Source organism: Oncorhynchus masou, chromosome 5, assembly GCF_036934945.1.
Source record: "Oncorhynchus masou masou isolate Uvic2021 chromosome 5, UVic_Omas_1.1, whole genome shotgun sequence".
NCBI lineage: Eukaryota > Metazoa > Chordata > Actinopteri > Salmoniformes > Salmonidae > Oncorhynchus > Oncorhynchus masou.
This window is the reverse complement of record NC_088216.1, coordinates 65,721,137-65,747,309: the sequence shown is the minus strand read 5'-3', so window position 1 is coordinate 65,747,309 and position 26,173 is coordinate 65,721,137. Positions and strand designations below refer to the sequence as shown.

At 43.0% G+C, this 26,173-nt stretch overlaps 2 protein-coding genes, 2 non-coding genes and 1 pseudogene across 7 annotated transcripts in view; 2 read left to right on the top strand and 3 right to left on the bottom strand.

Moving 5' to 3' along the window:
* Positions 1 to 559: 559 nt before the first annotated feature.
* LOC135529668 (glycosyltransferase 8 domain-containing protein 1-like) lies at positions 560 to 2,675 on the top strand (annotated as a pseudogene).
* Positions 2,676 to 4,414: 1,739 nt separating this feature from the next.
* LOC135540114 (guanine nucleotide-binding protein-like 3) lies at positions 4,415 to 10,250 on the bottom strand. The gene is made up of 15 exons (XM_064966504.1): positions 10,163 to 10,250; positions 9,906 to 9,964; positions 9,449 to 9,589; positions 9,248 to 9,358; positions 9,072 to 9,164; positions 8,807 to 8,942; positions 8,595 to 8,698; positions 8,264 to 8,414; positions 7,796 to 7,883; positions 7,352 to 7,529; positions 7,103 to 7,245; positions 6,761 to 6,897; positions 5,523 to 5,674; positions 5,189 to 5,258; positions 4,415 to 4,912 (listed from the first exon to the last, which is right to left on the bottom strand). The coding sequence occupies exons 1-15, from the start codon at positions 10,173 to 10,175 to the stop codon at positions 4,812 to 4,814; spliced, it is 1,677 nt and encodes a 558-aa protein (XP_064822576.1). The 5' UTR covers positions 10,176 to 10,250; the 3' UTR covers positions 4,415 to 4,811.
* On the bottom strand, positions 5,048 to 5,123 carry LOC135540558 (small nucleolar RNA SNORD19). The gene has a single exon (XR_010455847.1). It is a non-coding gene; the product is annotated as a small nucleolar RNA SNORD19 (small nucleolar RNA).
* Positions 7,656 to 7,731, bottom strand: LOC135540559 (small nucleolar RNA SNORD69). Its single transcript, XR_010455848.1, has one exon. It is a non-coding gene; the product is annotated as a small nucleolar RNA SNORD69 (small nucleolar RNA).
* A 12,182-nt stretch (positions 10,251 to 22,432) lies between the features above and the next one.
* The window catches only part of anks1ab (ankyrin repeat and sterile alpha motif domain containing 1Ab), a 36,635-nt gene continuing 32,894 nt past the window's right edge, over positions 22,433 to 26,173 (top strand). For all 4 annotated transcript variants that reach the window (XR_010455712.1, XM_064966503.1, XM_064966501.1 and 1 more), the window contains exon 1: positions 22,433 to 23,052. Coding sequence is in view for 3 of the 4 variants with exons in the window: in XM_064966503.1 (XP_064822575.1) it covers positions 22,762 to 23,052 (291 nt within the window). In the remaining variant the exon portion in view is untranslated. The remainder of the gene's footprint in view (positions 23,053 to 26,173) is intronic.

Genomic DNA, 26,173 nt, shown 5'->3' with positions numbered 1-26,173 from the left:
ACCATCGGGTTTGTTATTGTGCTTATTTGTGGGACGGTGTTTATATCACTATATAAATCAAAGTACTTCGTTTTCTGTATGGATCATTATAACATTTTGCTTCATTTGTACATTCTGTGCAGGATAACAAAGGAGAGTTGAAGGTTACATATGTAACCACGGTTATGTGAGCTATATGATCACTCCAATATATTGGTATCACTCCACATCCAAAGTGAGGATTTACAGATTCACTCCCGTGTACACCTGTGTCACAGGCTGGGTTACACCCCTATATATAGACCCCATGGCCACGACACATGTTCTCTACATCATTGTTGAGGTGCCTCTAGCACCGTAGAGGATTGGAGTGTGTTTCGTTACCTTCGTTATGTTTCACTATATTGGATCACTCTAATATATTGGTATACCCGTACCAGATTTAGTCGGTGCTATAGGGGCCTGGCCGGCCATCCAGCCTGGCCAGCCAACCAACCGCAGAGGGAGGTGCCACATTACCCGATAGTACCTAGCAAAGGTGCAAGAGGAAGTCCAGCGGGCCGTAGCACAGATATCAGCGATGGGCACTCCTCTCAGTAGAGCCCAGGAAGCAGCCACACCTCATGTTGAATGTGCCACCACAGATCCCAGCACTGGCCTGCCAGCCAGGCGATATACTGTCGTATTCGTGTCCACGATTCAGTGAGAGAGCCTCTGCTTTATAGTCCATCCCCCCAGGACTCTTTCACCATAGCAGCCAGAAATCCGGTATGTTGTTCTCACTGACCGTGTCACCTCCAAATAGGTGACCAGTGCCCGCACAGGACACAGCATGCTGGAGGGAGGCCCAGACTCCCCCGCCACGGCCGGGGGGTTGTAAGCAGACAGGATAAAAGGGATGTTCACATGCTTGTCTGGCAAAACCTTCTGGAGGAATGAAGGGTTGGGGCAGAGAGATATACTTCTCCCACCGGTGTCCATCCGGTAGCACTCAGAACGTAGCACCCACCCTCTTCAGGGAAGTAATCACTACTATGAAAACCACCTTCATAGAGAGGTGTTTTGGGGAGGCAGACTCCCAACGGTTCGAATCCCAGCTCGCCATTGAGCGGGTCCTAGCTAGACGCAGGCAACAAACCACCTTCATAAACCTGGAGACACACAGTGGGGGCCATCCCTTGGTCTCCAGGTATTTCTATTATATTTGAGTGACATTCTACTGCACTGTTGGTGCTAGTAACATAAGCATTTCTCTGCACCTGAAAATCTGTGTATGCAACCAATAAACATTTGATTCGAATGAATGCTAGACATATGAATATGATATATTTGCAGGGGACATCCAAGGGCTTTTTGACACAAGCCTAAAGTCAGGGCATGCAGCTGCGTTGTCAAATGACAGTTATTCTGCATCCACAAAGGACATAGTTCGAGGAGCTGGGAATCAAGTACACAACACAAGCTGTAGGCTACAATGACACACAAAGGAAATAAAACCTCCATATAATAAATGAATGAATAGAATGGGACTTATTTTACATAATGGTATGAAAGCATTTTTTCTCCCTTCATATTTGTACTTGGTACCATATCAAATAATGTCAACGTTTTAATTATCTCAAGTATGCATTCCTTTAGAACAACTATATTGGCTTTTAAAAAGAAGGCCATCGAGAAGCTGGGCATGAGTGCCAACACGTGTTCCTTTAATCCTGGGGTGATTGTGGCCAACCTGACGGGGTGGAAGCATCACAACATCACCAGCCAACTGGAACACTGGATGGAGCTCAATGCACAGTAAGTCACCAGCAGAGCCAGACAGCCTCTCGGTAGCAGAATTCCCTCAGCACTCCAGAGATTATTATGAAATAAAATATCTGTATATCTGTATATCAATTAAATCAATCCAAATAGACATTCATTGTAGACAATTGAAAATCATCCCCTTTGAGTTTTCATTTGGGGTGGCAGGGTAGCCTAGTGGTTAGAGCGTTGGACTAGTAACCTAAAAGGTTGCAAGTTCAAATCCCCAAGCTGACAAGGTACAGATCTGTCATTCTGCCCCTGAACAGGCAGTTAACCCACTGTTCCTAGGCCGTCATTGAAAATAAGAATTTGTTCTTAACTGACTTGCCTAGTAAAATAAAGGTAAAAAAATATTTTGCTTTAATTGTATAAAAAGAATTGTCAGGGAAGACTTGTACAGTAAGACTCTGGCAGAGTATCACCACACCTCCCCTGCTCATTGTTTTCTAGAAACACCACTCTAGCATCGACCCCATGTGGCACATCAGGTAATAATTGTACTATTATGGTCTGTCTGTCAATGTTTCCCTAACCATGAGCTGCAGACAGCCCTGGCACACTTAGTAGTGTAATGTTGCATGGAAAAGTAAAAATAAAGGTTATAGTTAGAGTATCATCATTGCCCTGTACAGTTTATTCTCCTCTAAACTAGCAAGCTGTTGGTCTTTGTTCGCGTAGAAATATTCAGTATTCCTCTATTTTCTGGGGCTATTGGTGCTGGAAACCGCTACTCTCCCCAGTTTGTGAAAGCTGCCAAATTCCTCCATTGGAACAAACATTACAAACCATGGTTCAGGACCTCTTCATTCACAGAAGTCTGGGACAAGTGGTATATTCAGGATCCCACGGGTAAATTCCACCCAGTTCAGAAACCTACAGGGGACAAGTAGACTAAAGCAGGGATGTGACCAAACAACAGCTCATCTGCCCGCCCTCCAGTGACTTCTCAGGAACCCTAACATACACCTAACGTGATACAAGACAATTCCATACAGAGTGATGTCGTTTTACTGTACGGTGGTGTTGTTTATCTCAGGCAGAGACGGGGCATGTTCCATATGATGTATATCAACAAAAGGTTAAATTACTACACACCTTTATAGGCTTAGCGTTCCCACACGGCTATATCCATGTTACAGCGCTTGTTTACGGAAACAGACTGAAGACAGATTTGACTACTTACTGTCACAGGAATTTCATAATTCCTATATGTGTTCATTAATTAAATACACTCTGTCTGTTTTTAAGAATTTGTAAGAGTCTTATTTGCATAAGAATAGACAGAGACCATCCCTTAATTTTGCACGCCCAATGTTTCAGTTTTTGATTTGTTAAAAAAGTTTGAAATATCCAATAAATGTCGTTCCACTTCATGATTGTGTCCCACTTGTTGATTCTTCACAAAAAAATACAGTTTATATCTTTATGTTTGAAGCCTGAAATGTGGCAAAAGGTCGCAAAGTTCAAGGGGGCCGAATACTTTCGCAAGGCACTGTATATGTGGACAACTACAAATACATAGGTGTCTGGTTAGACTGTAAACTCTCCTTTCAGACTCACATTAAGCATCTCCAATCCAAAATGAAATCTAAAATCAGCTTCCTATTTCGCAACAAAGAATCCTTCACTCATGCTGCCAAACATACTCTAAAACTGACTATCCTACCGATCCTTGAATTTGGCGATGTCATTTACAAAACACTCAGCAAATTGGATGCAGTCTATCACAGTGCCATCTGTTTTGTCACTAAAGCCCCATATACTACCCACCACTGTGACCTGTATGCTCTCGTTGGCTGGCCCTTGCTTCATGTTCGTTGCCAAACCCACTGGCCCCAGGTCATCTATAAGTCTTCGCTAGGTAAAGCCCCGCCTTATCTCAGCTCACTGGTCACCATAGCAGCATCCACCCGTAGCACGCACTCCAGCAGGTATATTTCACTGGTCATCCCCAAAGCCGACTTCTCCTTTCGCCGCCTTCCAGTTCTCTGTTGCCAATGACTGGAACAAATTGCAAAAATCACTGAAGTGGAGACTGATATCTCCCTCACTAACTTTAAGCATCAGCAATCAGAGCAGCTTACAGATCATTGCACCTGTACATAGCCCATCCAATTACCTCATCCCCATATCATTTGATTTATATATTTTTTTCCTTCTCCTTTGCACCCCACTATCTCTACTTGCATTCATCTTCTGCACATCGTGTTAATTTGCTAAACTGAAATTATTTAGCCACTACAGCCTATTTGTTGCCTTACCTCAATAAGCTTACTTAATTTGTACACACTATAGACTTTTCTATTGTGTTATTGACTGTACATTTACTTATTCCATGTGTAATTTGATAATTGCAAGTAACTTATTTACACAATCCTATGGTTTTCAGCTGAATTATTGAACATGGTGGTAAGTTGCCATTTCTTTACTTTGTACAAAAGGATTAACCTAACCAATGTACATTTTCAAATGGTCCTTTTGTAAAAGCAGCTTAATAAAACAGTCAACCACCTTGAGTCTTGGTCCTGATAAGTCAACCTAAGAACACCATGCAAACTAAAATTGATCATATATGTGGGGTTGAGCTATTGTATTCATCACCATTTTAACTCGAATGAGAAAGCACAACTTGAGCCAAAATATGGATCAATTTATTTGTGTTCAGGCTATATACAAATAATTCACAATGAACATTGACAGATCTTAAACAATTTACCACTGGACCTTTACTTAAAAGGCAAAACATTGGTACCAACTCATTTTGCAGGTTACATCCACACACACAGGACTTCAAACAGTAACTTCAGATGGTGCCAGTACAGCTAGTAAGGTTAAGATATGAGTTGAGTAACAAAGGCTGCGTTTACACAGGCAGCCCAATTCTAATATTCTTTCCACCAATTGTTATTTTGACAGATCACACCAAATTTTTCTCAGAGCTGATCTGATTGGGTTAAAGACCAATTAGTGAAAAAACAAATCAGAATTGGGCTGCCTGTCAAACACAGCCAGAAGGTCATAGATGTTCATTTAAAATCTGTGTTGAAGTCATAGGCATCATCTGTCTGGACTGAGGAGAGAATGTTGACTGGGACAGGAACCTGGAACCTCACTTTGGCTGGTTCTTCTGTAAAGAGGAGAAATCATTAGTTAAGTGATATTGACAGACTTGATTGGGAATGAAACAGGAATTAAGCTATTCCCTGAGGAGAAAATGAAATACATCCATTTCATTCTAGATTCCAAGCAAGGTTCTCAGTCTGGCTCAGCAGTGGGATCAGAGTTGGATTAGAAGTCTTCACTTAAAGTCAGACTTGCTTTATTGTCCTCATTTCCACACAGACCGATCCTATATTAATAAGGAACATAACAGGAATGAAGCTGGTCTCTAATATTGATTTACTTGTGACTGGTGTCTTTATCTGTGGTTCATCCGTTTCATCTGCATCAGACACCTCTTTAACCCCATCATCCTGAAATTAAAAGATACTCCATTAAAAGGCCTTTATTTCTTTGCAGTAATAGCTCAGATCTGCCCTGAAAGGATTAGTTTAGACATTTTATACATTGCCTTGTCTGGAATTTACAATAAATCGGCTCAGCAGTGGGATCAGTTGGATTAGATGTCTTCATTAACTCAAGACTTGCGTTATTTGTCTTAATTTTCATGCTAGAACAGACTGATCCCTACTTTAACTTGATTTATCAGGTGAGAAATAAGTGTAAAGATTTTCTACCTCTTGGTTTGCACAGCTACCCTCCATCTCCTCTTCCTCAGTGGGCCCTTGAGCAGGTTTGTCCTCAACCACGTCACTGTCACTCAGCACTCCTGCAGTGGGGCCTTTAGACAGGAGGATGATGCTGCTGGCCTGGTTTGGGAACTTTACACCTAGGAGAGTAGGTCAGTCATCACATACACTTATTGTACAAAACATTAGGAACACCTTCCTAATATTGAGTTCCAGCCATTTCCACCCAGAACAGCCTCAATTTGTCAAGGCATGGATTCTACAAGTTGTTGAAAGCAATACACAGGGATGCTAGCCCATGTTGACTCCCAATGCTTCCCACCACTGTCAAGTCAGCTGGTGGACCATTCTTGATACACACAGGAAACTTGAGCGTGACAAACCCAGCAGCTTAAAATATATATATATATTAAATTGGACCTTTATTTAACTAGGCAAGTCAGTTAAGAACAAATTCTTATTTTCATTGACGGCCTAGGAACAGTGGGTTAACTGCCTGTTCAGTGGTAGAACGACAGATTTACCTTGTCAGCTCAGGATTTGAACTTACAACCTTCCGACTACTAGTAAAAAGCTCTAACCACTAGGCCTTTGCATTTGACACTCAAACCAGGGCACCTGGCACCTATCATACCCCGTTCAAAAGCATTTAATCTTTTGTCTTGCCCATTCACCCTCTGAATGGAAAACCATGTCTCAACGTGTAAACATTATTTAACTTGTCGCCTTCCCTTCATCTACACCGATTGAAGTGGATTTAACAAGTGACATTAATAACAGATCATAGCTTTCACCTGGTCAGTCTGTCATTGAAAGAGGAGGTGTTTGTAACCTCAGTGTACATCAGGATTTTCCAACTCTGGTCCTCCAGTACACCCACCAGTACATCTGGTGGCCCTTTTTGTTGTGGCCCTGGACAAGCCCACCGGATTCTACATGGCAACTAACCATCAAGCCTGTGACAAATAGAATAAGGTGTTTTTGTCCGGGGCTACAACAAAAGGTATGCTGGTGGGGGTACTCGAAGATGGGAGTTGGGAAACACTGGTGTACATCAACAAACTCATTACTGGGCGGAAGGTAACCTGACAGTTGAGTGTTGGGCCACTAACCGAAAGGTCGCTGGTTCAAATCCCCGAGCCGACTAGATGAATAAGAGCGTCTGCTAAATGACAAATGTAAAACGAGAAAATTATTCTATTAGAGAAAATACTAAATTAACACACTTCTTAGAGTCTCCTCGTTGCTCTTCCTCAGCTTGTCCAAGTCCCAGCCCTTCTGCATCTCTGTTACAATGTCTTCAGAGAGGTATGGGGGAAGGCTTGGCTTTTCAGGGGCTTTGCAGTGATAACTCAGCTTTGCCCTGAAAAGATAAACATTTTAAGTATTTACAAAAAATACCTTTCATTCTAGTTTCCAGGCGAAGTGCTCAGTCTGGCTCAGCAGAGGGATCAGAGTTGGATTAGAAGTCTTCACTTTAACTCAAGAATTGCGTTAATTATCCTCATTTCCATGCTAGCCTCACCCTACTTTAAATTTGATTGGTGACAAATCATGACAACACTCACCCTGTCCAATCACTGAGGAAGGTAGAGGCAGCCAGCTCTGTGTTAGGGAATCCACCCTTCTGCAGAAATCCACGTTTCTTGGCAAAAAAGGATAAAAACTCCAACGAGTTTCTGAAGTCCGGAACATTGTACTGAAGCATTACCTGAAACACAAAGTCCATGATTAACTATTAGTAGGCTCAGCAGACATAGGCCTTGATCTCAGACTTGGCAGTAAACATTTCCTCACACCAGTGATCTCAGTTTCACCTGTTGCTTGTTGCACTGTTTGAGCAGGGTCCTGACGGCCTCTAGAACAGTCTCCTGCTTGTCCTCTACCTGGAGACTCCTCAGCGCCATGGCAGCTTTTGGGTTAGACTGGGCCGCCACTATCCCTGGGCTGTCAATCATCTTGACATTTTTAGAGATGTGGACATCTTGGAAGCACCTGCAAGAGTCAGACATGAGGTATGTTAGATGTTAAGCTACAAGTGGCATTTGAGCAAATTCAGGTGAACAGACATGACCATGGGTTTTGGACTGTTCAGCCCCAATTGGTAAGACCTCGATGAGGTGTATGAAGCTCAGTGTTGGATTGAATATAGACTCCATTGTTTTGTCAGATCTTCAACTTCATCATGCTTCATACAATTCCTCACCATCTGCAAATAGAATGGACTCCATCATTATCATGAATGGTTCAGCTTCACTCACCTGGTGATCCCTCTCTGGACTCCTGCATTACAGGCCCTCATCCCTTTTAGGCTGTTGATCAAACTGCTCTTCCCCACGTTGGGGAACCCTGAAGGGACAGCGGAGGGCATAAGTGGTTCAAGTAATAGACAACGTGCATTTATAATATTCAGGATAAACCCTTAAAATTCATAATCTTGTTGTCATATAACACAAGACAGTGCGTACAGTACGATAATATAATTGGATAAAATAAACTGAACGAACAAGACAGATCAGACAAAATATGATATAGGGTACACAACAGGACACTGCAATCGCTATGGATGAGAACAGCGTTGTAGTAGTCGTCACAGACATCAGTAGTTCACACAAATCATCATAATTTCATAACCACAACACTTTAATACCACCACTCGAGAGCCATATTAATTACAAGAGGAGATGCAGTTTATGTCTAAATAATGGCGAGGGGAGTAGCTTCCTTACCGACTAAGCCCACTTTTACTGAGCCCCCTCTCCCTGTCCCATTTGCAAAGTCTCCCAGGAGCTGGAGAAGACAGCCACCGCCATAACACGCCACTCCTTTGGTCTGGTCTACTACTCCATTAAGAGTTGCAAACCTAGCCTTCTTCTCTTGCTGTTTAACAAAAAAAATGTGTATAAGTGTTTATGATCAATATTCAAATAGTCTACACAGTAATGACCAATTTTCTACATTCTGCACGTGTGACCGAACCTGGTCATCAATATGGATTCCCCAAGTAGTCAGTGAAATTAATTCCATTAAAATCTTAGGCACTGCATGTACAGTCCATACCACCGTTTTATCCTGTAGTTGTGTGGACGCCTTGAACGCCACAGCTGGGAACTCAAGCTGAAGACACTGCAGCCACTTCTCCACATTCTCTTTAGGGACAAGATCTGCAGGATTTGGAAAATTAATTGTATGGTTAAGTTGAATTACCTTTTGAATAAAGATAACACTACATCTCAATATAATTGACATTAAAGACTTATCCATAAGATTACCTATTTTGTTCAACAGGAATAGTAGTTTCTTGTTTCCACCCCTCTTCAGTACAGCTTCCTCTAGCTGTGGACACCTGCAGCCAAGGGGATCTCTGGCGTCTAGGACTTCAATTATAACGTCAGAGGCATCAATCACCTGAAGAAAATATAGACTGAATATCAATCCATAGGGACAAGCAGGTAGGGCATGTCTTTATTAAAGCGTCGGTCCTTGCTTGGGCACCCAATACCAATTGAGACATGTAGATTTAATAATCTTAGCTACCTTGTTTAATTCTGAACAAAAGTGCTTCTTTGAATTCCTCGGGTCACTTTGTTTCACCATCTGTTTGACCAGGTCCTCCTGTGACGGTAACTCCTGTGGAGTTAAAATGTGGAGTTTAAATATTGTCAAGCTACATGAGTGCATGATTTTTTGACGCCCTTCACATTTTCCTATACCTTTCTGGCTTTCTTCACTTTGGTGTCACTACTGGCAGCGTTTTCCTTCTTCCTCTTCTGAGCCCGCTGTTGTTGCTTGGCAAACTTTTTTTTCTCTTTTTCTTCTTCAAGCTGGGTTGGAAAGAGATTGCACGTTCATCTAGGCCTAATTATTTTGCCACCAAAAATGAGAGGGGACCACAAAACAGTCCATGAACTCACCTTTAACCTCCTCTGTTCTGCTTCCCGCAGAATATCCTCTTTGAAGGGTGCTTTGTTGGGAACTCCAATATCCTTTTTCACCTTTTTTCCTACTCCTTTCTTTTTTGCATCTTTTTTTAGTTTTCTGTTGTGTTCCCGGACCTAAAATCAAATTACATAAATCAAGACTTTATTTGCGCATATAGTATATTTTGTATTTAGTACATAGCTTATTAGAATAATATACTGAGCTAGCTAGCATACCTGATTCAACTATTCATCCTGCCCCTGAATAGGAGAATTATGTGAGCTAGTTCAGGACTACAACACAATTGTGAAACGTATAGAGGTCCCTGCAGGAGACGTTTTAAAACCACCGAGCTAGCCAACTTAGCTACTTCTTGACAGCAACTGCTACCGTTAGGAGTAGCCTAAATATAATTAGGTATTGACAGTAAATAATACAATTCACCAATACCTTTTTCTGTATTTTGTAACGTTTGGAGCAAGACACACGTTTACTTGCTTTCTTTAACCCTGGAAAAACATGAAACACGCATGAAAGTCTCGGGCTGGCTTGCTAGCAAGCTAATGCTAGCCAGCATGGGTCATTAGTTAAGTGTTAGCAGTCGAACTGGCAATGTACACATATATTCAACTGAAGATAATATTATTTGTGATTAATAAGGATAAACGACTGTACAATCCAAATGTAAAGACTTCAGCTACACATACCTGGGCGCTTCATTGCAGGACTGTGGTTCTGGCACTGTGACTAAAATTCTGCTGCACGTGGAACCACCAGCGAGCCTTTACGTTTCCGCTTCCGGTTTGGTCATCTTTGCTCATCTGCAGCTGTGCCCAGCAGATGGCGCCAAAGCAGTATTTGACTCACTTTGACTTCATTTAGGTAGGTGCCACTACCACATCTATTTCATAGGATGTAAGTTCCTACAGTGGAGTACAATTACTAACCATTGCAATAAATGCAAGAAGTCATACTTTACTAAATCGCGCTCTCTCTCTTCAGGCCTACTCACTTGTGAGCACTTGTGGGCACTTCAGATCCCCAGCTGCATGGGTGCCCCCAGAGTTGACTCACTGTGCTTTCTCTACCCCAACTTCCCAATCCCTGTTACTATACCCTCCTGTAAACTTCTCGCATCTTGGGATCTCTCTCCAACACACTGCTGCAACATGTCCGAATCCTTCGCAACTAACCGCAACCAACCGCAACAGGTTCGGAACAAAGGCCTTCACAGAATAGCTGATGTAACCCAACCTGAAACTGTATCAAAGTTCAACAATACAGACAAGGTACACTATTTCCACCGTGTCCGTGTCACAAACACAATCATCTGATCCATTTATTACTCCAGAGACTGTCCGTAAAGTAAGGAATCCCACACAAGCTTTGGGACCTTTAGTCTTCCGAAATAGAGGTCCAGAAAAGTCGGGTCCGCAGCCACTCCATATTGAAATTTCATGCAGTCTGACAGTGCTGTAAAATAGCTATACAAATCCGATTGGTCAGATTTTTGCAACTAATTTACCAATTACATCATGTTTTGTGTTGCATTAGCATTGTGATTGGTCCCAAACCCATAGGAGGCAATTTCTAAATGTAATAATCCCTAATTACTTTCTCTTTCTGTAAACCCCCCAGGGCCGAAGTAGTCTGGTTTTCAACCAAGAAGCATTTTTATCAAGTTTCACTCTCCCCCGATCCTGAAAGTTCCTGAAATTCCTTTTCACTTTAGTCCACAGATCTTGGCCTATCGGTGCTGGTGAGCAATCTGTATTATGTAGACAATGTTTTTTGGAATTATGTAGAATTAGCATGCAGTATTCCCTGAAAATGATCAATTATTTTCTTGTATCAAGGGAAGCAATATACAGTCTTGGCCAAAAGTTTTGGGAATGACACAAATATTAATTTTCACATAATTGACAGCTTGCCAGGGCATGCCAGGGCATATTGCAGAGGTCTTGAAAGAAAAAGGGTCAACACCGCAAATATTGACTCTGCATCAACTTCATGTAATTGTCAATAAAAGCCTTTGACACTTATGAAATGTTTGTAATTATACCTCAGTATTCAATAATAACATCAGACAAAAATATTTAAAGATACTGAAGCAGCAAACTTTGTGAAAATTAATATTTGTGTCATTCTCAAAACTTTTGGTCACAACTGTACTGTACATAGAACAGCAGCAGTTTTTCTTGAAGTATTACTGATGGTGGGACATCCTTGACTGTCAATCTAATGGACACAGGGACCCATTAAGGACCCATGATGCATTCTCTTCATAATGTCATAGGGATTGGAACATCACTGCACTGAAATGGACATCATTTTTATTTATATTTACATATGTCGAGCATGTGCTGTTGTCCGTGTGTCATCTGGAATCTAATGGGTTCTTTATGATTATTCAATTGTGCCATGAAGTGGAGCACTGCCCGAAGGGGATGAAGTGGAGTGGGGAAGAATGTTTGTGACTGAAGATCTATGGGCTGGTTTCCCAGACACAAATAGATTAAGCCTAGAACTGGACTAAAAAGTGATTTCAATGGAGAATTTCCATTGAGAATGATTTTTAATCCAGGACTAGGCCTAATCTTGGTCTGGGAATCTTGTCCTAAAAGATAGGGGCCCAATCATAAGTCTATGGGCCCAACAGTATGATAGAGTTGCCCTTGATGTACAAAGGTATCAAAGCTGAACACAAAGAAAGGACTTCTTAAAATCAAAAAGGATTGCAAGTGCAATTGAAAATGACTACTGAAGAATACCAGGACCCAAAAAGACACTGAAATATTTTAATATCTTCCAATTGTTCATGGCTATTATGAATCCAGATATGGATGATAGTGAGAAAGCACAGCCATCCTTTGATGTTGCTATTACTATCCGTTAGTTCACACTGTCCTCTTCTATATTCCTGTCATGCTATTGGACACATTTCTATGCAGAATATTAAAGCTCAGAACATGCAGGGGAAGCACTCTGTTAGATATCCTCTCCAGACTCAGACCCGTATCCCCCTCTTCTCTTCAGGTCATGAACAAAAAGGGTGTGAATGAGAAAGAGTGAAGACTCTGGATCACTGCTCATACAAGAAGACTAATGACTTCAGGTTAGTGAATGACTCCTCCCACCCAGCTTTGCCCACTAATGTTGACACGGTGTTAGTCAAGTCCCCCCTGTGTCTGTGATGCATCTTCTCGCTCCAATATGTAGTCGATACCTTCCTCACAGTTTCACACTCAGTCTGAATCAAATTGACCATTACCATTATCTACATGTACATACTACCTCAATCAGCCTGACTAACCGGTGTCTGTATGTAGCCTCGCAACTGTTATTTTTCACTGTATTTTTACTGTTGTTTTTATTTTTTACCCTGATGAAGACAGCTTGGCTGTCGAAACGTTGGTATTACATTTTTGCATCTGAGCTCCAAGAGTGTGCGGCTCTCTTTTATTTTCAAGTTTAGATTTTTTTACCATACCTGTTGTTCACCTAATACCTTTTTTGCACTATTGGTTTGAGCCTGTAAGTAAGCATTTCACTGTAAGGTTGCATTCCTGTTGTATTCGGTGCACGTGACAAATAAACTTTGATTTGATTTGACCAAGAAGACTGACATGTTATAGAGACTGAGAGTGTTCTAGAGACCTCTTTCATGCAGCAGGTAGACAGAGGGAATGATTGATAATAGTATTGATTATGTGGAGAAGAGGGAGTGAGCTGTCTACCAGTGCCAGGCATGGGTGGCCAAAGCCTTGGTAAAGTTACCATCCAACCCCCTCCCACAACCCTCTCCCTGCCTCTCTCCCTCCTTCTCAAGCCCTCCCTCAACATCCCTGCTGCTAGCAACAGTACTCTTTAATTTAATCCATTTAGGCATGGCTCGGGATCAATACCCATTTTCCTGGGCCTTGGGGATGGCCTCTTGATTTGCCGTTCTCTCACGGTGGCAGGATTAACAGCCAATGAGCTGGTGGCATCTGTCTTCTCTGAGCCAGCAGGGCTACACAGATGTTGCATACCAGAGCATGAGAGGAGAACACAGAGCTTACATCAGACGCTCATGTACTCTGTGTTGTGTGACCTCTCGTGTGTGTTACTGGATTAAACAAACATGGGCGTGCGGTGAAGTAGTCTGGAGTTGGTTTAAAATGGGTTTATAATCACATGTTTGAATGCCACATACTAGCACCCTCATTCCTTCAGAATCAGAATCAGAATGCTTAAACCGTGTCTGATCACCAAATGGGAAACGATCAATGCCACCCAATTAAGTTTTTTTTTATTTAAAAAGCCCATTGAGACACATATTCTCTTTTTCAAGGGAAACCTGCCCAAGAAAGCAACAGCAATCAATACAGCATTAGGAATGTGAAACCATACAATCAGCAAAACAACATATTTTTTTTGCTTTATATTATATATTTATATATATTTATATTCCTCTTGAACAGTGTTTTGCACCAGAGTGTCCAGTGCAACGTTATAAGGAACAGTGATTCTCCTACACCTGCTCCTCTGCCTTGTGCATCTCCATGTATTATAGATGTGCTCATTAAACATTCAGAGTCAACATTTGCATGAAAAGTGTTTTCTACTGCACAACCCTGTGAAAAGTCAAAGGGACAGGTAAACAGTTTGCTTTTATAGCTCTAGTATTTCACTACTGTATCTCTCCAAAGAGGTAGGTATAAATGGGGTGTGCCTGATAGGTCAGCTTTAAGATTATCTAACCCTTCTTGTGGTTGGTGTGGATGTGGAGGGGATTTTTTGGCCGATATATTATGTTGGTATAAACACAGTAAAAAATAATTTGTTGTTATGATGATGATTTTTGGATTTTTCGAATCAAATCTGTAATCCTTAACAGTATAGTGTGTGAGGATTTTTGATTGATATAAACAGCCAATGGGCATCTGAAAGGAAAATGTATTGTAGAGTAATTGACTTCTCATACAACTGTAAGTGCTTTGTAAGTGTTTTGCTGTCCCCAATTCAAAATTGTCAGTGTAATTTTGGAACAATGCAACTGAATTATATTTTCATATAAACTCATGTCATATGGAGGGACCTGAATTTTTTATCAACGTCCTTTTCACATCGTGCCATATGTTTTTAGTACTCTTTGTTTCCAAGTGGCTATGACAAGTTCCATCCTGTAAGTGAATCCCTGCCTTGCAAAATGTCCAACCTGTGCCATCACGCAGATACTTCCTTTTCACTCATCAAATTCCTACCAGCAAATTTAGGAAATGGCAGTTTTCAAGTTCTCACCTCTGTCCTTCCTCTCCCATGCTCTCTACCCCTGTCCTTCTTCTCCCGTGCTCTCTACCCCTGTCCTTCCTCTCCCGTGCTCTCTACCCCTGTCCTTCCTCTCCCGTGCTCTCTACCCCTGTCCTTCCTCTCCCGTGCTCTCTACCCCATCTATTTGAACCATTCTTTCTTTTTGAACTTGGCCTGTATTTAAAAACGTTTTCTGACTTCACATTTGGGTTTTCCTCAGGGGAAATGCAATGAAATGGCCACAACGACAGGCCCTACACCCAAACACCCAAACAAGGGCACTGCGTTCATCCACCTCTGGCCTGCTCGCCTCCCTACCACTGAGGAAGTACAGTTCCCGCTCAGCCCAGTCAAAACTGTTCGCTGCTCTGGCCCCCCAATGGTGGAACAAACTCCCTCACGACGCCAGGACAGCGGAGTCAATCACCACCTTCCGGAGACACCTGAAACCCCACCTCTTCAAGGAATACCTAGGATAGGATAAAGCAATCCTTCTCACCCCCCCCCTTAAATGATTTAGATGCACTATTGTAAAGTGGCTGTTCCACTGATGTCAGAAGGTGAATTCACCAATTTGTAAGTCGCTCTGGATAAGAGCGTCTGCTAAATGACTTAAATGTAAATGTAAACGACAAGCACACAATCCAATTGACGTACACACATGCACCGTTATATAGCCTAGCCCACAGTGCCTGGGACTGGGGGGCGACAGGTAGCCAGAAGGTTGCAAGTTCAAATCCCTGAGCTGAAAAGTTAAAAATCTGTCATTCTGCCCCTGAACAAGGCAGTTAATCCACTGTTCCTAGGCCATCATTGAAAATAAGAATTTGTTCTTAACTTACTTGCCTCCTAGGTTCTCTCTTCAGAATCAGTAGAGGATCTGGTTAGCCCTACCTTTTTTACTCATGCATGAATCAACAGAGGTACCTTTACATCATCTCTTTTTTATTACATTTTTAAAATTGTATTTTACCCCCTTTTTCTCCCCAACTCCAACTCACATCATCTCTTTTTGATTACATTTTTAAAATTGTATTTTACCCCCTTTTTCTCCCCAACTTCCCAACGATCTTGACTCATCGGTGCAACTCCCCAAAGGGCTCGGGAGAGGCAAAGGTGGAGTCATGTGTCCTCCGAAACATGACCAGCCTAACCGCGTTCCTTAACACCCGCCAGCTTAACCCGGAAGCCAGCCGCACCAATGTGTAGGAGGAAATACCGTTCATCTGGCGACCGGGGTCAGCCCGCAGGCACCACAAGGAGTCGCTAGAGCGTGATTAGCCAAGTAAAGCCCTACCGGCCAAACCCTCCCCTATCCTGGACTACGCTTGGCCAATTGTCCTAGGTCCTGTGGGACTCCCGGTCACAGTTGGTTGTGGCACAGCCTGGAAATGAATCCGGGTCTGTAGTAACACCTCTAGCACTGCAATGCAGTGCCTTAAACCGACTGCCCCACTCACGAGGACTTCACATCGTCTCTTGATGGTACCGTTTTTCATTATGTTGGTTGTCAGTGGTTAAGAAATTACAACCCTCTGTCATATTACCATTGACCACATAAAAAGACAAGAAAAACACACTATCATTGACACAGTTATTGCCTGAGTTTCCCTGTCCATTAGATGACTGATTCTTATTCTTAAGCGACATTTATCATCTGTTCTGCAGTGCATATGCATTTCTTACTCTCTGTCAATCAATACCCATCTGGAGTGAAATTGAAAACTCATCATCTGTAACTATCTCCCTCTGAACATAGGAATAATTGTGTTTAATACCAGCGATTTGCTCACCGAAATGTGTGAAACTACTTTTATAGAGCTCTGCAAGAGAGAGGATGTCACACCAGTGTCTGTATCATTTCATTGATTTCCTTCCTTCCTTTTGACAGAAGCTTTGAGACAGATATTGATGAGGAGCCTTGGACAGACAGGTCCTTTATGAATGAACACTCATGCCCAAACCTTGAACCTTTCTAAATTGTTCAGTAATAGTTTTTTATAAAAGAGCTATCTATTATGGAATATAATATATAATTGATACATAAATGCCTGGACTATATTCATTTTGATGAATGTCTTATACAATGGGTTGAAGTTATGTATAGAACCCCCCCCCCCCATATGTAAAATAGTAAATCATCTACTTATCAGAAAGTATTGAACTGTCAAGAGGAGTTAAACAAGGTTGTCCACCTTCTCCACATATATATTTGTTATGGCCATTGAAAAATAGCTATTAAAATCCGATCTAACAATAATATCAAGGGGTTAGAAATCCAGTGCTTAAAAACAAAAGTGTCAATGTATTCCAATGATTCTAGTTCTCTTAAATCCACAATCTGGACCCCTGCACAATCTCATTGAAGATCACCTCTAGGCTCTCTGGACTATGATAAGTGTATTGTATTACATATTGGATAGTTAAATTACACAACATTTACACTACCCTGTAGTTTACCAATAAAATGGTTTGATGATGAAGTATGCATACCTGGTATTCATATCCCTAAAGAAATAAATGAACTCACAAGCAGTGAATAAAACAAACTTAGAGAGGCGGCTTCTAATGTTAACATGCATGAAACCAAGCATTTACGGTTACAGAAGTCAACAAATGATAGGGACTGGGGAATGGGAGTGATGCTGGGGGCTGCAGGGCCTGGGTTAACCTCTACATTTTCAGAGGAACAGAGGAGGAATAGGATAAGGGTACGGCTAAAGGCTATAAGAACTGGTTGTCTATTGCGTTTGGAACAGAGAGTAAAAGGAGCAGATTTCTGGGTGGGGAAGAATAGATTCAAGGCATAATGAACAGACAATGGTATGGTAGGATGTCAGTACAGTGGAGGTAAACCTAGGCATTGAGTGACGATGAGAGAGGTTTTGTCTCTAGAGGCACCATTTAAGCCAGGTGAGGTCACTGCATGTGTGTGGGGTGGAACAAAAGGGCTAGCTAAGGCATATTGAGCAGGGAGGAGGCTCGACAGTGAAATAAGACAAACATCAGTAACCAAGATAGCAATATACATAGCATATTGACATTATGGAGAGGCATGTGTAGCCGAGCGATCTTAGGGTCCAGTGAGTAGCTAGGCGAGCTGGAGACACAGCGATTCAGACCATCTTAATACCATATTTTATTTTTATTGGCCAGTCTGAGATGTGGCCTTTTCTTTGCAACTCTGCCTAGAAGGCCAGCATCCCGTAGTCACCTCTTCACTGTTTTTTTATTTTATTTTTTATTTTATTTAACTAGGCAAGTCAGTTAGAGTGTTTTCTATCCTAATCTGACAATCATATGCATATTCTAGTTTCTGGGGCTGAGAAATAGACAGTTTCAAATGGGTATGTTTTTAAAAAAAGATCAGAGCATGAGCATTTGACAGAACAACAAAGAGAATACTTTTTACTGTTTGCATGATTACTTTTTTGGTGTTGTTCTTCAAAATCTGTGCCAAGGGCAATAAAAATGTGAATATGTTTAATGTCTTACTGGTCATTGTCATCACTGGCTCCTAATTGGAAATCCACAAACATGGAACTGTGCCGAGTGTTGTTTTCACCAAATCAAGCATGAACTTGCACAGGAAACCCTCTTCTTTGCTGGATCTTACACACACATACACAAACACACACACACACACACACACACACACACACACACACACACACGCACGCACGCACGCACGCACGCACGCACGCACGCACACACACACACACACACACACACACACACACACACACACACACACACACACACACACACACACACACACACACATACATACATACATACATACATACATACATACATACATACATACATACATACATACATACATACATACATACATACATACATACATACATAAATACATACATACATACATACATACATACATACATACATACATACATACATACATACATACATACATGCATACAAACACAGTCACAGTCATGTATTCACATAGCATTTTTCCTCTTCTCATTCCCTTTTTGCAACCAAATTATGGTATGGTTCCATGGTGTGCTTTGATAGTTACTTTAGTAGCTGCTTGCTAACTCTACATCGGCATTTGGCCAGAAGCAATAACTGGTGTATATGATCCCAAGTTGTATAAAAATCTAAGTAGCTAGTGTGACTAAATACTGTAATTGCTATGACTCGTATTGTCTACTGGGATAATACAGTATTTAGTGTAGTTTCCAGACATGCCAGTGTGATGGGCCATCTTGCTTTACTGTACCATTTGAATTAAAGACATTGCTTCCAATACCTGTCCAGGTAAGCCACTTAAAAAGTATCTCTATCAAGTTATTAAGACTGGAAAGGGAAATAAACCAATAGTCAAGATGTGTATCTACCTTTGCATTGGATGTCATTTCCTCTAGTACTGTATGTCACTTCCACAGTTCATCTTGTTTGTTTTTGAACATATTCACGTTTTCCAGAGATGACCAAGTCCCTGTTGATTGAGGAAAAACATTGGTAGCATGGTGTACATTCATACAGTCTCGGTCTGTTAGGTTGTCGTCTCTCGTCTCTCCTCTGGGATGAAAGTACACTAATAGATATTCAGTGCTGGGTTTTCACTCAGCCATGCGTGCTCTCCTTCATATTCCTCTGCTGGGAGGTCAGCTCCACTGTGACAGTTATAAGCCTCTTACAGGACTGCCTTTCCATCTTGAATGAGCTCTCTGAGCTGGTTGATGTCTTTTGTTTTGTATCTGTGCTGACCGCAGACTACCGTGATCTTTTATGTTTTGTGGATGTCTGAGTTGTTGTAGATTAGGGTAATTTGAAATTTTTTACAGGTGGACGATAGGCTTACTCTTTTCCTTACACTGTTAAGCCTCTTAGATGTAAAGTCCCTGCTTGGTTCTGGTACCGGTTCCGACCAACATTTTCACTTATAAATCAATCTGTGGACACCATATGCATTTTACAGTTATAAGGAAGGTGAAATCTTATAGTTAGTAATTTTATCATTTGATTATACTATATTTAGAACGCATATACGTTATTTAAAGCCTCATTCATACAGTTTTGTTGAATAGGAAATACATCATATAAAATATTCCATATTTTCATATTTGTATCATATTTGTACTGTGTACTTGAGCTCAAAAGTGACTACACCTAAGCAATTTATATATTTTTTTACCATAAGGTTGAGATTTTAACCTTTCTTGGAGTATACAGAATTACTAGTTATTGTTCATGGCCCTCTCATGATAAATACATACTTTTGGGGATTACGTAGACTACATTTTCGATTACATTTACTTACATTTAACTGGTATAAATAATTTAACATTGTTGAAAATGTGTGTTTCAGTTCAAACAGTAACTGTAAGCCTACATAACTCTCACAGATTGTAATTTAATTACTGTTTCACAGTCCAACATGTCTTTTCAATTGCACCACATTCCGGGCTATAAACGAGAGTGCTGAGATACAGCAGATGTGACAGGTTGACTTTGTAAGAGCTTCTAAGTTCTAAGAGGCTGAGAGTCAGTGTCATGGCCCAGGCAAATTCTCCAAATCCCGAGTAAGACGTAGCTAATGGAGTTCTCTCGTGATTCTAAAGGATGGACTTCTCATCCTTAGTATACAGGCATAATAACCCTCTAATATACTGCAATGAAATGGGGTTAAAACAATCATCAGACACAGAGAAAGTGTGGTTTCATTTTATACAAGGTGTCTCTGAGAGGTAGGCCTTAGGCAGTGTTTTTCCTGTTTTCCCCGTTTTCACTAGTATGAGTTCGCTTGGTTCTAAGATTTGTATTCGAGCCAAACAGCTTGCTTCACAGAAGGCAATAACATCTATGGCTGATTATTTTTATAACACAATGGGCCCCCTTTCACTTCATAGAATGAATGCAGGTCATCTGGGGCTTGTCGAGATGATGTAAAGCACCAGGTTTGCAAAGATAAGTAATGATTTCAAGCAGGAGAGAAGTAATGGAACAACAGAGTGTTTCTGGAATCCTGCAGTGTTATGAAAATGTAAATTGAGGGCCTTGGGATACATGGGTGCAAATTACCTCAGAGACCAAATGCCTAAGAACCCTAAAATCTAAAATGTAGTTGTGAGTCAGAGAGCATACAACACACTGAAACACAGAGAGGTTTGTGGCTTGTGTTGCGTGTGTTTACTACACTGTGCTGCTGTGTTTGCTGGCTGTGCTTCGCTTGGTTGGTTGGAGGACCGTGTTCATGAGTCATTCTCTCTGCCCTGGAGCTCTGCAGCCAGATGAAGGAGCATACATATTTCCTTCTTCTTTTAGTTTCTCTAATATACCATTAAGGCATCATTACATCTCCGTAAACATTTATTCAACGCCCAGAACCTTTCAAAATGAACTAAATAGTTATGAACAATTTGGTTATTTCACCTCAGTTTTTTGTCATCATTTCTGAGCAGTGTGCTCTCTCTCTCTCTCTCTCTCTCTCTCTCTCTCTCTCTGTCTCGCCCTGGCTATGATGTTATCCCTTGTGTCTTGTACATACCAGTACTACCCAAAGGGAAGAGGTGGGCGGGCCAGGGACTTGGCTGACTGAGGGCACTACAGGGAAGGGGTACACAGTGCATGACAGCGGGTGCTGCGGAAGGTTAAGGATGCCTTACAAGAGAGCCTTTTGTCAGAATCAACCCCTGATGAATAGACTGCTCAGTATATGAGAGTGTGTGGGATCCGTTCTGCATTCTCGTCAAGCCATCAAGTCTCTTCACCCATTTTAACCATTGAAATGCCTGGCAGTCAACTTCAAATGCCTAATGGAGCAAATATCTTGACCAGAAAATATACTTGAATTCATTCAGGGGCTTATCCAAGACCCAGTGGTACAGCACACAGAGCGTGGTGGAGGAATCCTCGCAGACAGCCCTCCCTCTGAATAGGCAGGCATCCACTGCGTCAGTAACCTGATTACCCTAGCTGTCAGTCTTAATAAGGCCAGGCCTCAGATCCCCACCACGGGACGGGACAAACTTGGTCCTCCGATAGGGAGTCAGAGGACAGACTTGGTCCTCTGATAGGGAGTCAGAGGACAGATGAGGAACAGGACGGCAGCTCTTCTCCGAACACAGACAGACAAAGACAAAGTGTGCAGGTATCGTAAAACTGATCAATGGGGATTTCACATGACGTTGTTAAGGCTATTACAGTTCCTGAAAGCAGCTGTTGCAACTAACTGTTGCTGTGTTAGATTCATTTTTGAAAAGCAAGCACAGGGCATTATTTTTAAAACTGTATAAAGCAGCTAGACTCCTTTGAAATATTCAGAATCTGATTCTACTGTTGTACCTTACTGGGATAATTTTCTGCGTGTGTTATGTTTGCGTGTGTATGTTTGTGTGTGTTGTGTATCACATTCATTTCTGAATTTTCCTTTTGACTACACTGGTGTCTGTTTCATTCCTTCATCTAATTGGGAATAGTCTTTCTATCTAGGCAGTCTTGTTTGAAATTCAACCATTTGAAATATAGAATGTTGCTCAAGAATAAAAGCGAAGGCTGAAAGAGAAAGAGGAGGAAGAGAGCGAGAGCGAGAAAAAGCAAGAGAGAGACGTGAAGGAAAGCATAAAAAACTCGGAGGCAGCAGTCACTAAGGGGAGGGCAGCCGGATACAACTAGTGGGTGGACCCTGATGATTGTATCTGAGCTATGGACACACGCAGCAATCCTCTCTCTTACACGCTCTGTTTCACCAAACGGAATAGATTTAATATGTTTTAAACATAAATTATTTAGTAGGCGGATTCTTATCAGTGTCACGACAGAGATATTTCCTGCCTCACTGTTTCTTACATCACCCCTTCTGTCTGGCTTTTCCTCAGAATTCAACAGGAAGCTCTGTACAGACTGAGACTGCTGGATCCTCCAGTGTTTTACAGCCCTCTCTGCACTGACTATTGGTATAAGAAGAGAGACTGCTGCCTGAGGCCTGGGTACAGGGAGGCGAGGATCCTAACACTGCCACACAAGCAGCTCCACAGTAATGTCAGCCTCCCTCCTGGGCGCTGATCCCATCTATGCCACGGTGGTCCACACTGCCAAGGCTGAGGCCAGGGAGTCGACAGGGGCTGTGGCTGTCCCTCCAGTCAGGCTGAAGCCTCCGGGGGACCTGAAGTTGACCCGGAGCCTCTCCAAGTTGGACTCAGACCTGTTGGTGTCTCCCCTGGGTGAGGAGGATGGGGGTCTGAACAGCTGCTGTGAGTCTGTGGCTAACTGCAGTTCTGGGAACAAACAGATGGAGAGATCGCCCTCCTTCGCCTCCGAGTGGGATGAGGTAATTCACTGGATTCTCTGGGTGGGGTGAGGGATTGGCACTGGGAGAGTTAATGCATAGTCAGGCTTCAAATATAGCTTTTAATTCCTTTAGGGGCAGAGGGGAGAGGAGTGGGAGTTGTAATGAGTGATAAAGAGTGATAAAGAGAGGAAGGAAGAACAGTGATAGACAGGAGGTAAGGGGCAGTAGTGGCGCTGACTTTTACCCATACAGTCACTGCAGAATGCCTGCAGGCAAGTGCTGAATGCATGAGTGGCCTGATCACTCCCACCGATACCCCATAGCAGCCCTGGCACACAAGGCTAATTGGGCTTGGGCTGTCACTCCTAATACAGTCAGACTGCTTACTATGGGTCAACCCGCGCACGGCTTGACATCTTTTCTGTTCCCCCGTTTCCCCTGCTTTCCAATAGGCTATGCATGCCACAACCCCAGCCCCAACACTTACTTCAATCCTGGTCTGACGCTGTACTGTTTTGAACTCTAGTCTAGATAGAAATTATTGTATTTTCTGGTTCATCCCATCCTGCTCTCTGACAGGACTATCTGGTTCCCTGGCCCCCTCTCTGCTCTCCCATCTGCTCTCTGACAGGACTGTGTGGGCCTGGCCTCCTCTCTGCTCTCCCCTCTTTGACAGGACTGTCTACTGCCCTGGCCCCCTCTCTGCTCTCCCCCCTTTGACAGGACTGTCTACTGCCCTGGCCCCCTCTCTGCTCTCCCCTCTTTGACAGGACTGCCTGGTGCCCTGGCCCCCTCTCTGCTCTCCCCTCTTTGACAGGACTGCCTGGTGCCCTGGCCCCCTCTCTGCTCTCCCCTCTTTGACAGGACTGTCTACTGCCCTGGCCCCCTCTCTGCTCTCCCCTCTCTGACAGGACTGCCTGGTGCCCTGTCCCCCTCTCTACTCTCCCCTCTTTGACAGGACTGCCTGGTGCCCTGGCCCCCTCTCTACTCTCCCCTCTTTGACAGGACTGCCTGGTGCCCTGGCCCCCTCTCTGCTCTCCCCTCTTTGACAGGACTGTCTACTGCCCTGGCCCCCTCTCTGCTCTCCCCTCTTTGACAGGATTGTCAGGTGCCCTGGCCCCCTCTCTGCTCTCCCCTCTTTGACAGGACTGCCTGGTGCCCTGGCCCCCTCTCTACTCTCCCCTCTTTGACAGGACTGCCTGGTGCCCTGGCCCCCTCTCTGCTCTCCCCTCTTTGACAGGATTGTCTGGTGCCCTGGCCCCCTCTCTACTCTCCCCTCTTTGACAGGACTGTCTGGTGCCCTGGCCCCCTCTCTGCTCTCCCCTCTTTGACAGGACTGCCTGGTGCCCTGGCCCCCTCTCTGCTCTCCCCTCTTTGACAGGACTGCCTGGTGCCCTGGCCCCCTCTCTGCTCTTCCCTCTTTGACAGGACTGCCTGGTGCCCTGGCCCCCTCTCTGCTCTCCCCTCTTTGACAGGATTGTCAGGTGCCCTGGCCCCCTCTCTGCTCTTCCCTCTTTGACAGGACTGCCTGGTGCCCTGGCCCCCTCTCTGCTCTCCCCTCTTTGACAGGATTGTCTGGTGCCCTGGCCCCCTCTCTGCTCTCCCCTCTTTGACAGGACTGTCTGGTGCCCTGGCCCCCTCTCTACTCTCCCCTCTTTGACAGCACTGTCTGGTGCCCTGGCCCCCTCTCTGCTCTTCCCTCTTCCCTCTGCTCTCTGACAGGACTGTTTACTCAGGCCACGCTGGGAGGGGTGTCCTGTTCTGTTCTTAAGGGCATCCTGTTTTGCAGCTGCCCCGGTGTGTCTGTTTCTTTTCTAGTGTCATTTGGGGCAGGGGGGGGGGGGGGGGATGCAAGGGCAAAGACTTACTCAGGCTTACTCATAAGGAGATCAACAATGTTCCGTCCCTCTCGGACAGTCCAGAGCTAGTGTCTACATTACACACACTTAGGAGGAGAGGAAGCCAGGTGTGACACACATACACACATTGCATACTGCAATATGTTGGAGTAACTGCAGAGGAGGCCATATTCCTGTTGAGATTGGTTTGCTCTCAGCCCTTAGACACACTCAGATTTAGACTACAGCATGTCCAGCAGTTAGAACTTGAAATTCTCAGCTGGGCATTTATTTCTGTCCACAATTGTCTATAGTTGTAATTCCTTGTTATTATCTCACCCTGATTATGCTTGTCCCATTTATTTGATTTGATATAAGCGTTATAGTGAGGACATTTTGGCATACAGTATGCTAATGACATGTATGACGACAACTGATCAAACGCTTTACAGATTTACATCTGTTAAATTCTCTAAAGACACATATGTCTAAACCAGACATGTTACAGATGCATACATCGATACCTCTAGCCATTAGAGATGCTTTGAATATCTCCTTTCTTTAGTGAGCACACTTCAAATGACCCTTTTGTATCGGAGAGATGATTGTGGTTGTAGTGGGTGGTGTGTGTGTATGTGTGTGTGTCTGAGTCTGTTGTGGCATGCTCTCGTCCATTTCTCTCATCGTGTTAACATTGCTGCAGTCTATTGGGGCCCTGGTTGAAAATAATTTTAGCTGGGAAAGAGGACTAACATGTTCAGCACATATGCTGGTTTAACTCAGTTCATAATTTATGTGGCTAGCTAGGGCAGAGAGAACATCTATTTATAAGATCTAGTTTGACAAAAAATATCTCACCCAGCGAAACACGAAGGCCATGTCACTTTCCCGCCTGATGTCCCAATCCCGCCCACTGCATCAAATTGACACGGAGCAGGCTGTCATTATGGTGCGGGAATGTGAGCAAACCTGCTTGGTTAAACATAAAAAATCTATTGATTTAAATTCTGTACTCATCATCTAGCTGATAGAGCCAATAGGTAGTTCAGCATTGAACCAGGTGAAACAAGCATCCATACAAATTAGCCCACCTCTGACATGGTGAAGTTCCAAGATGGCGTAGCAGTCAGATGTATTTGTCCATCTTGTCGTGTCCCAGGTATATATATATTTTTATATATTTTTCTTTGCATATTTTTTTATATTTTTCTAAACCCTCACTTCAAAATACTCTCCTGCAACCTGCCTCACCCAATGTGGTGTGGACCTGCTTTTTCTCTAAAGTATTTTTCTTTGCCTCTATTACTGGAATCTCTCCAACA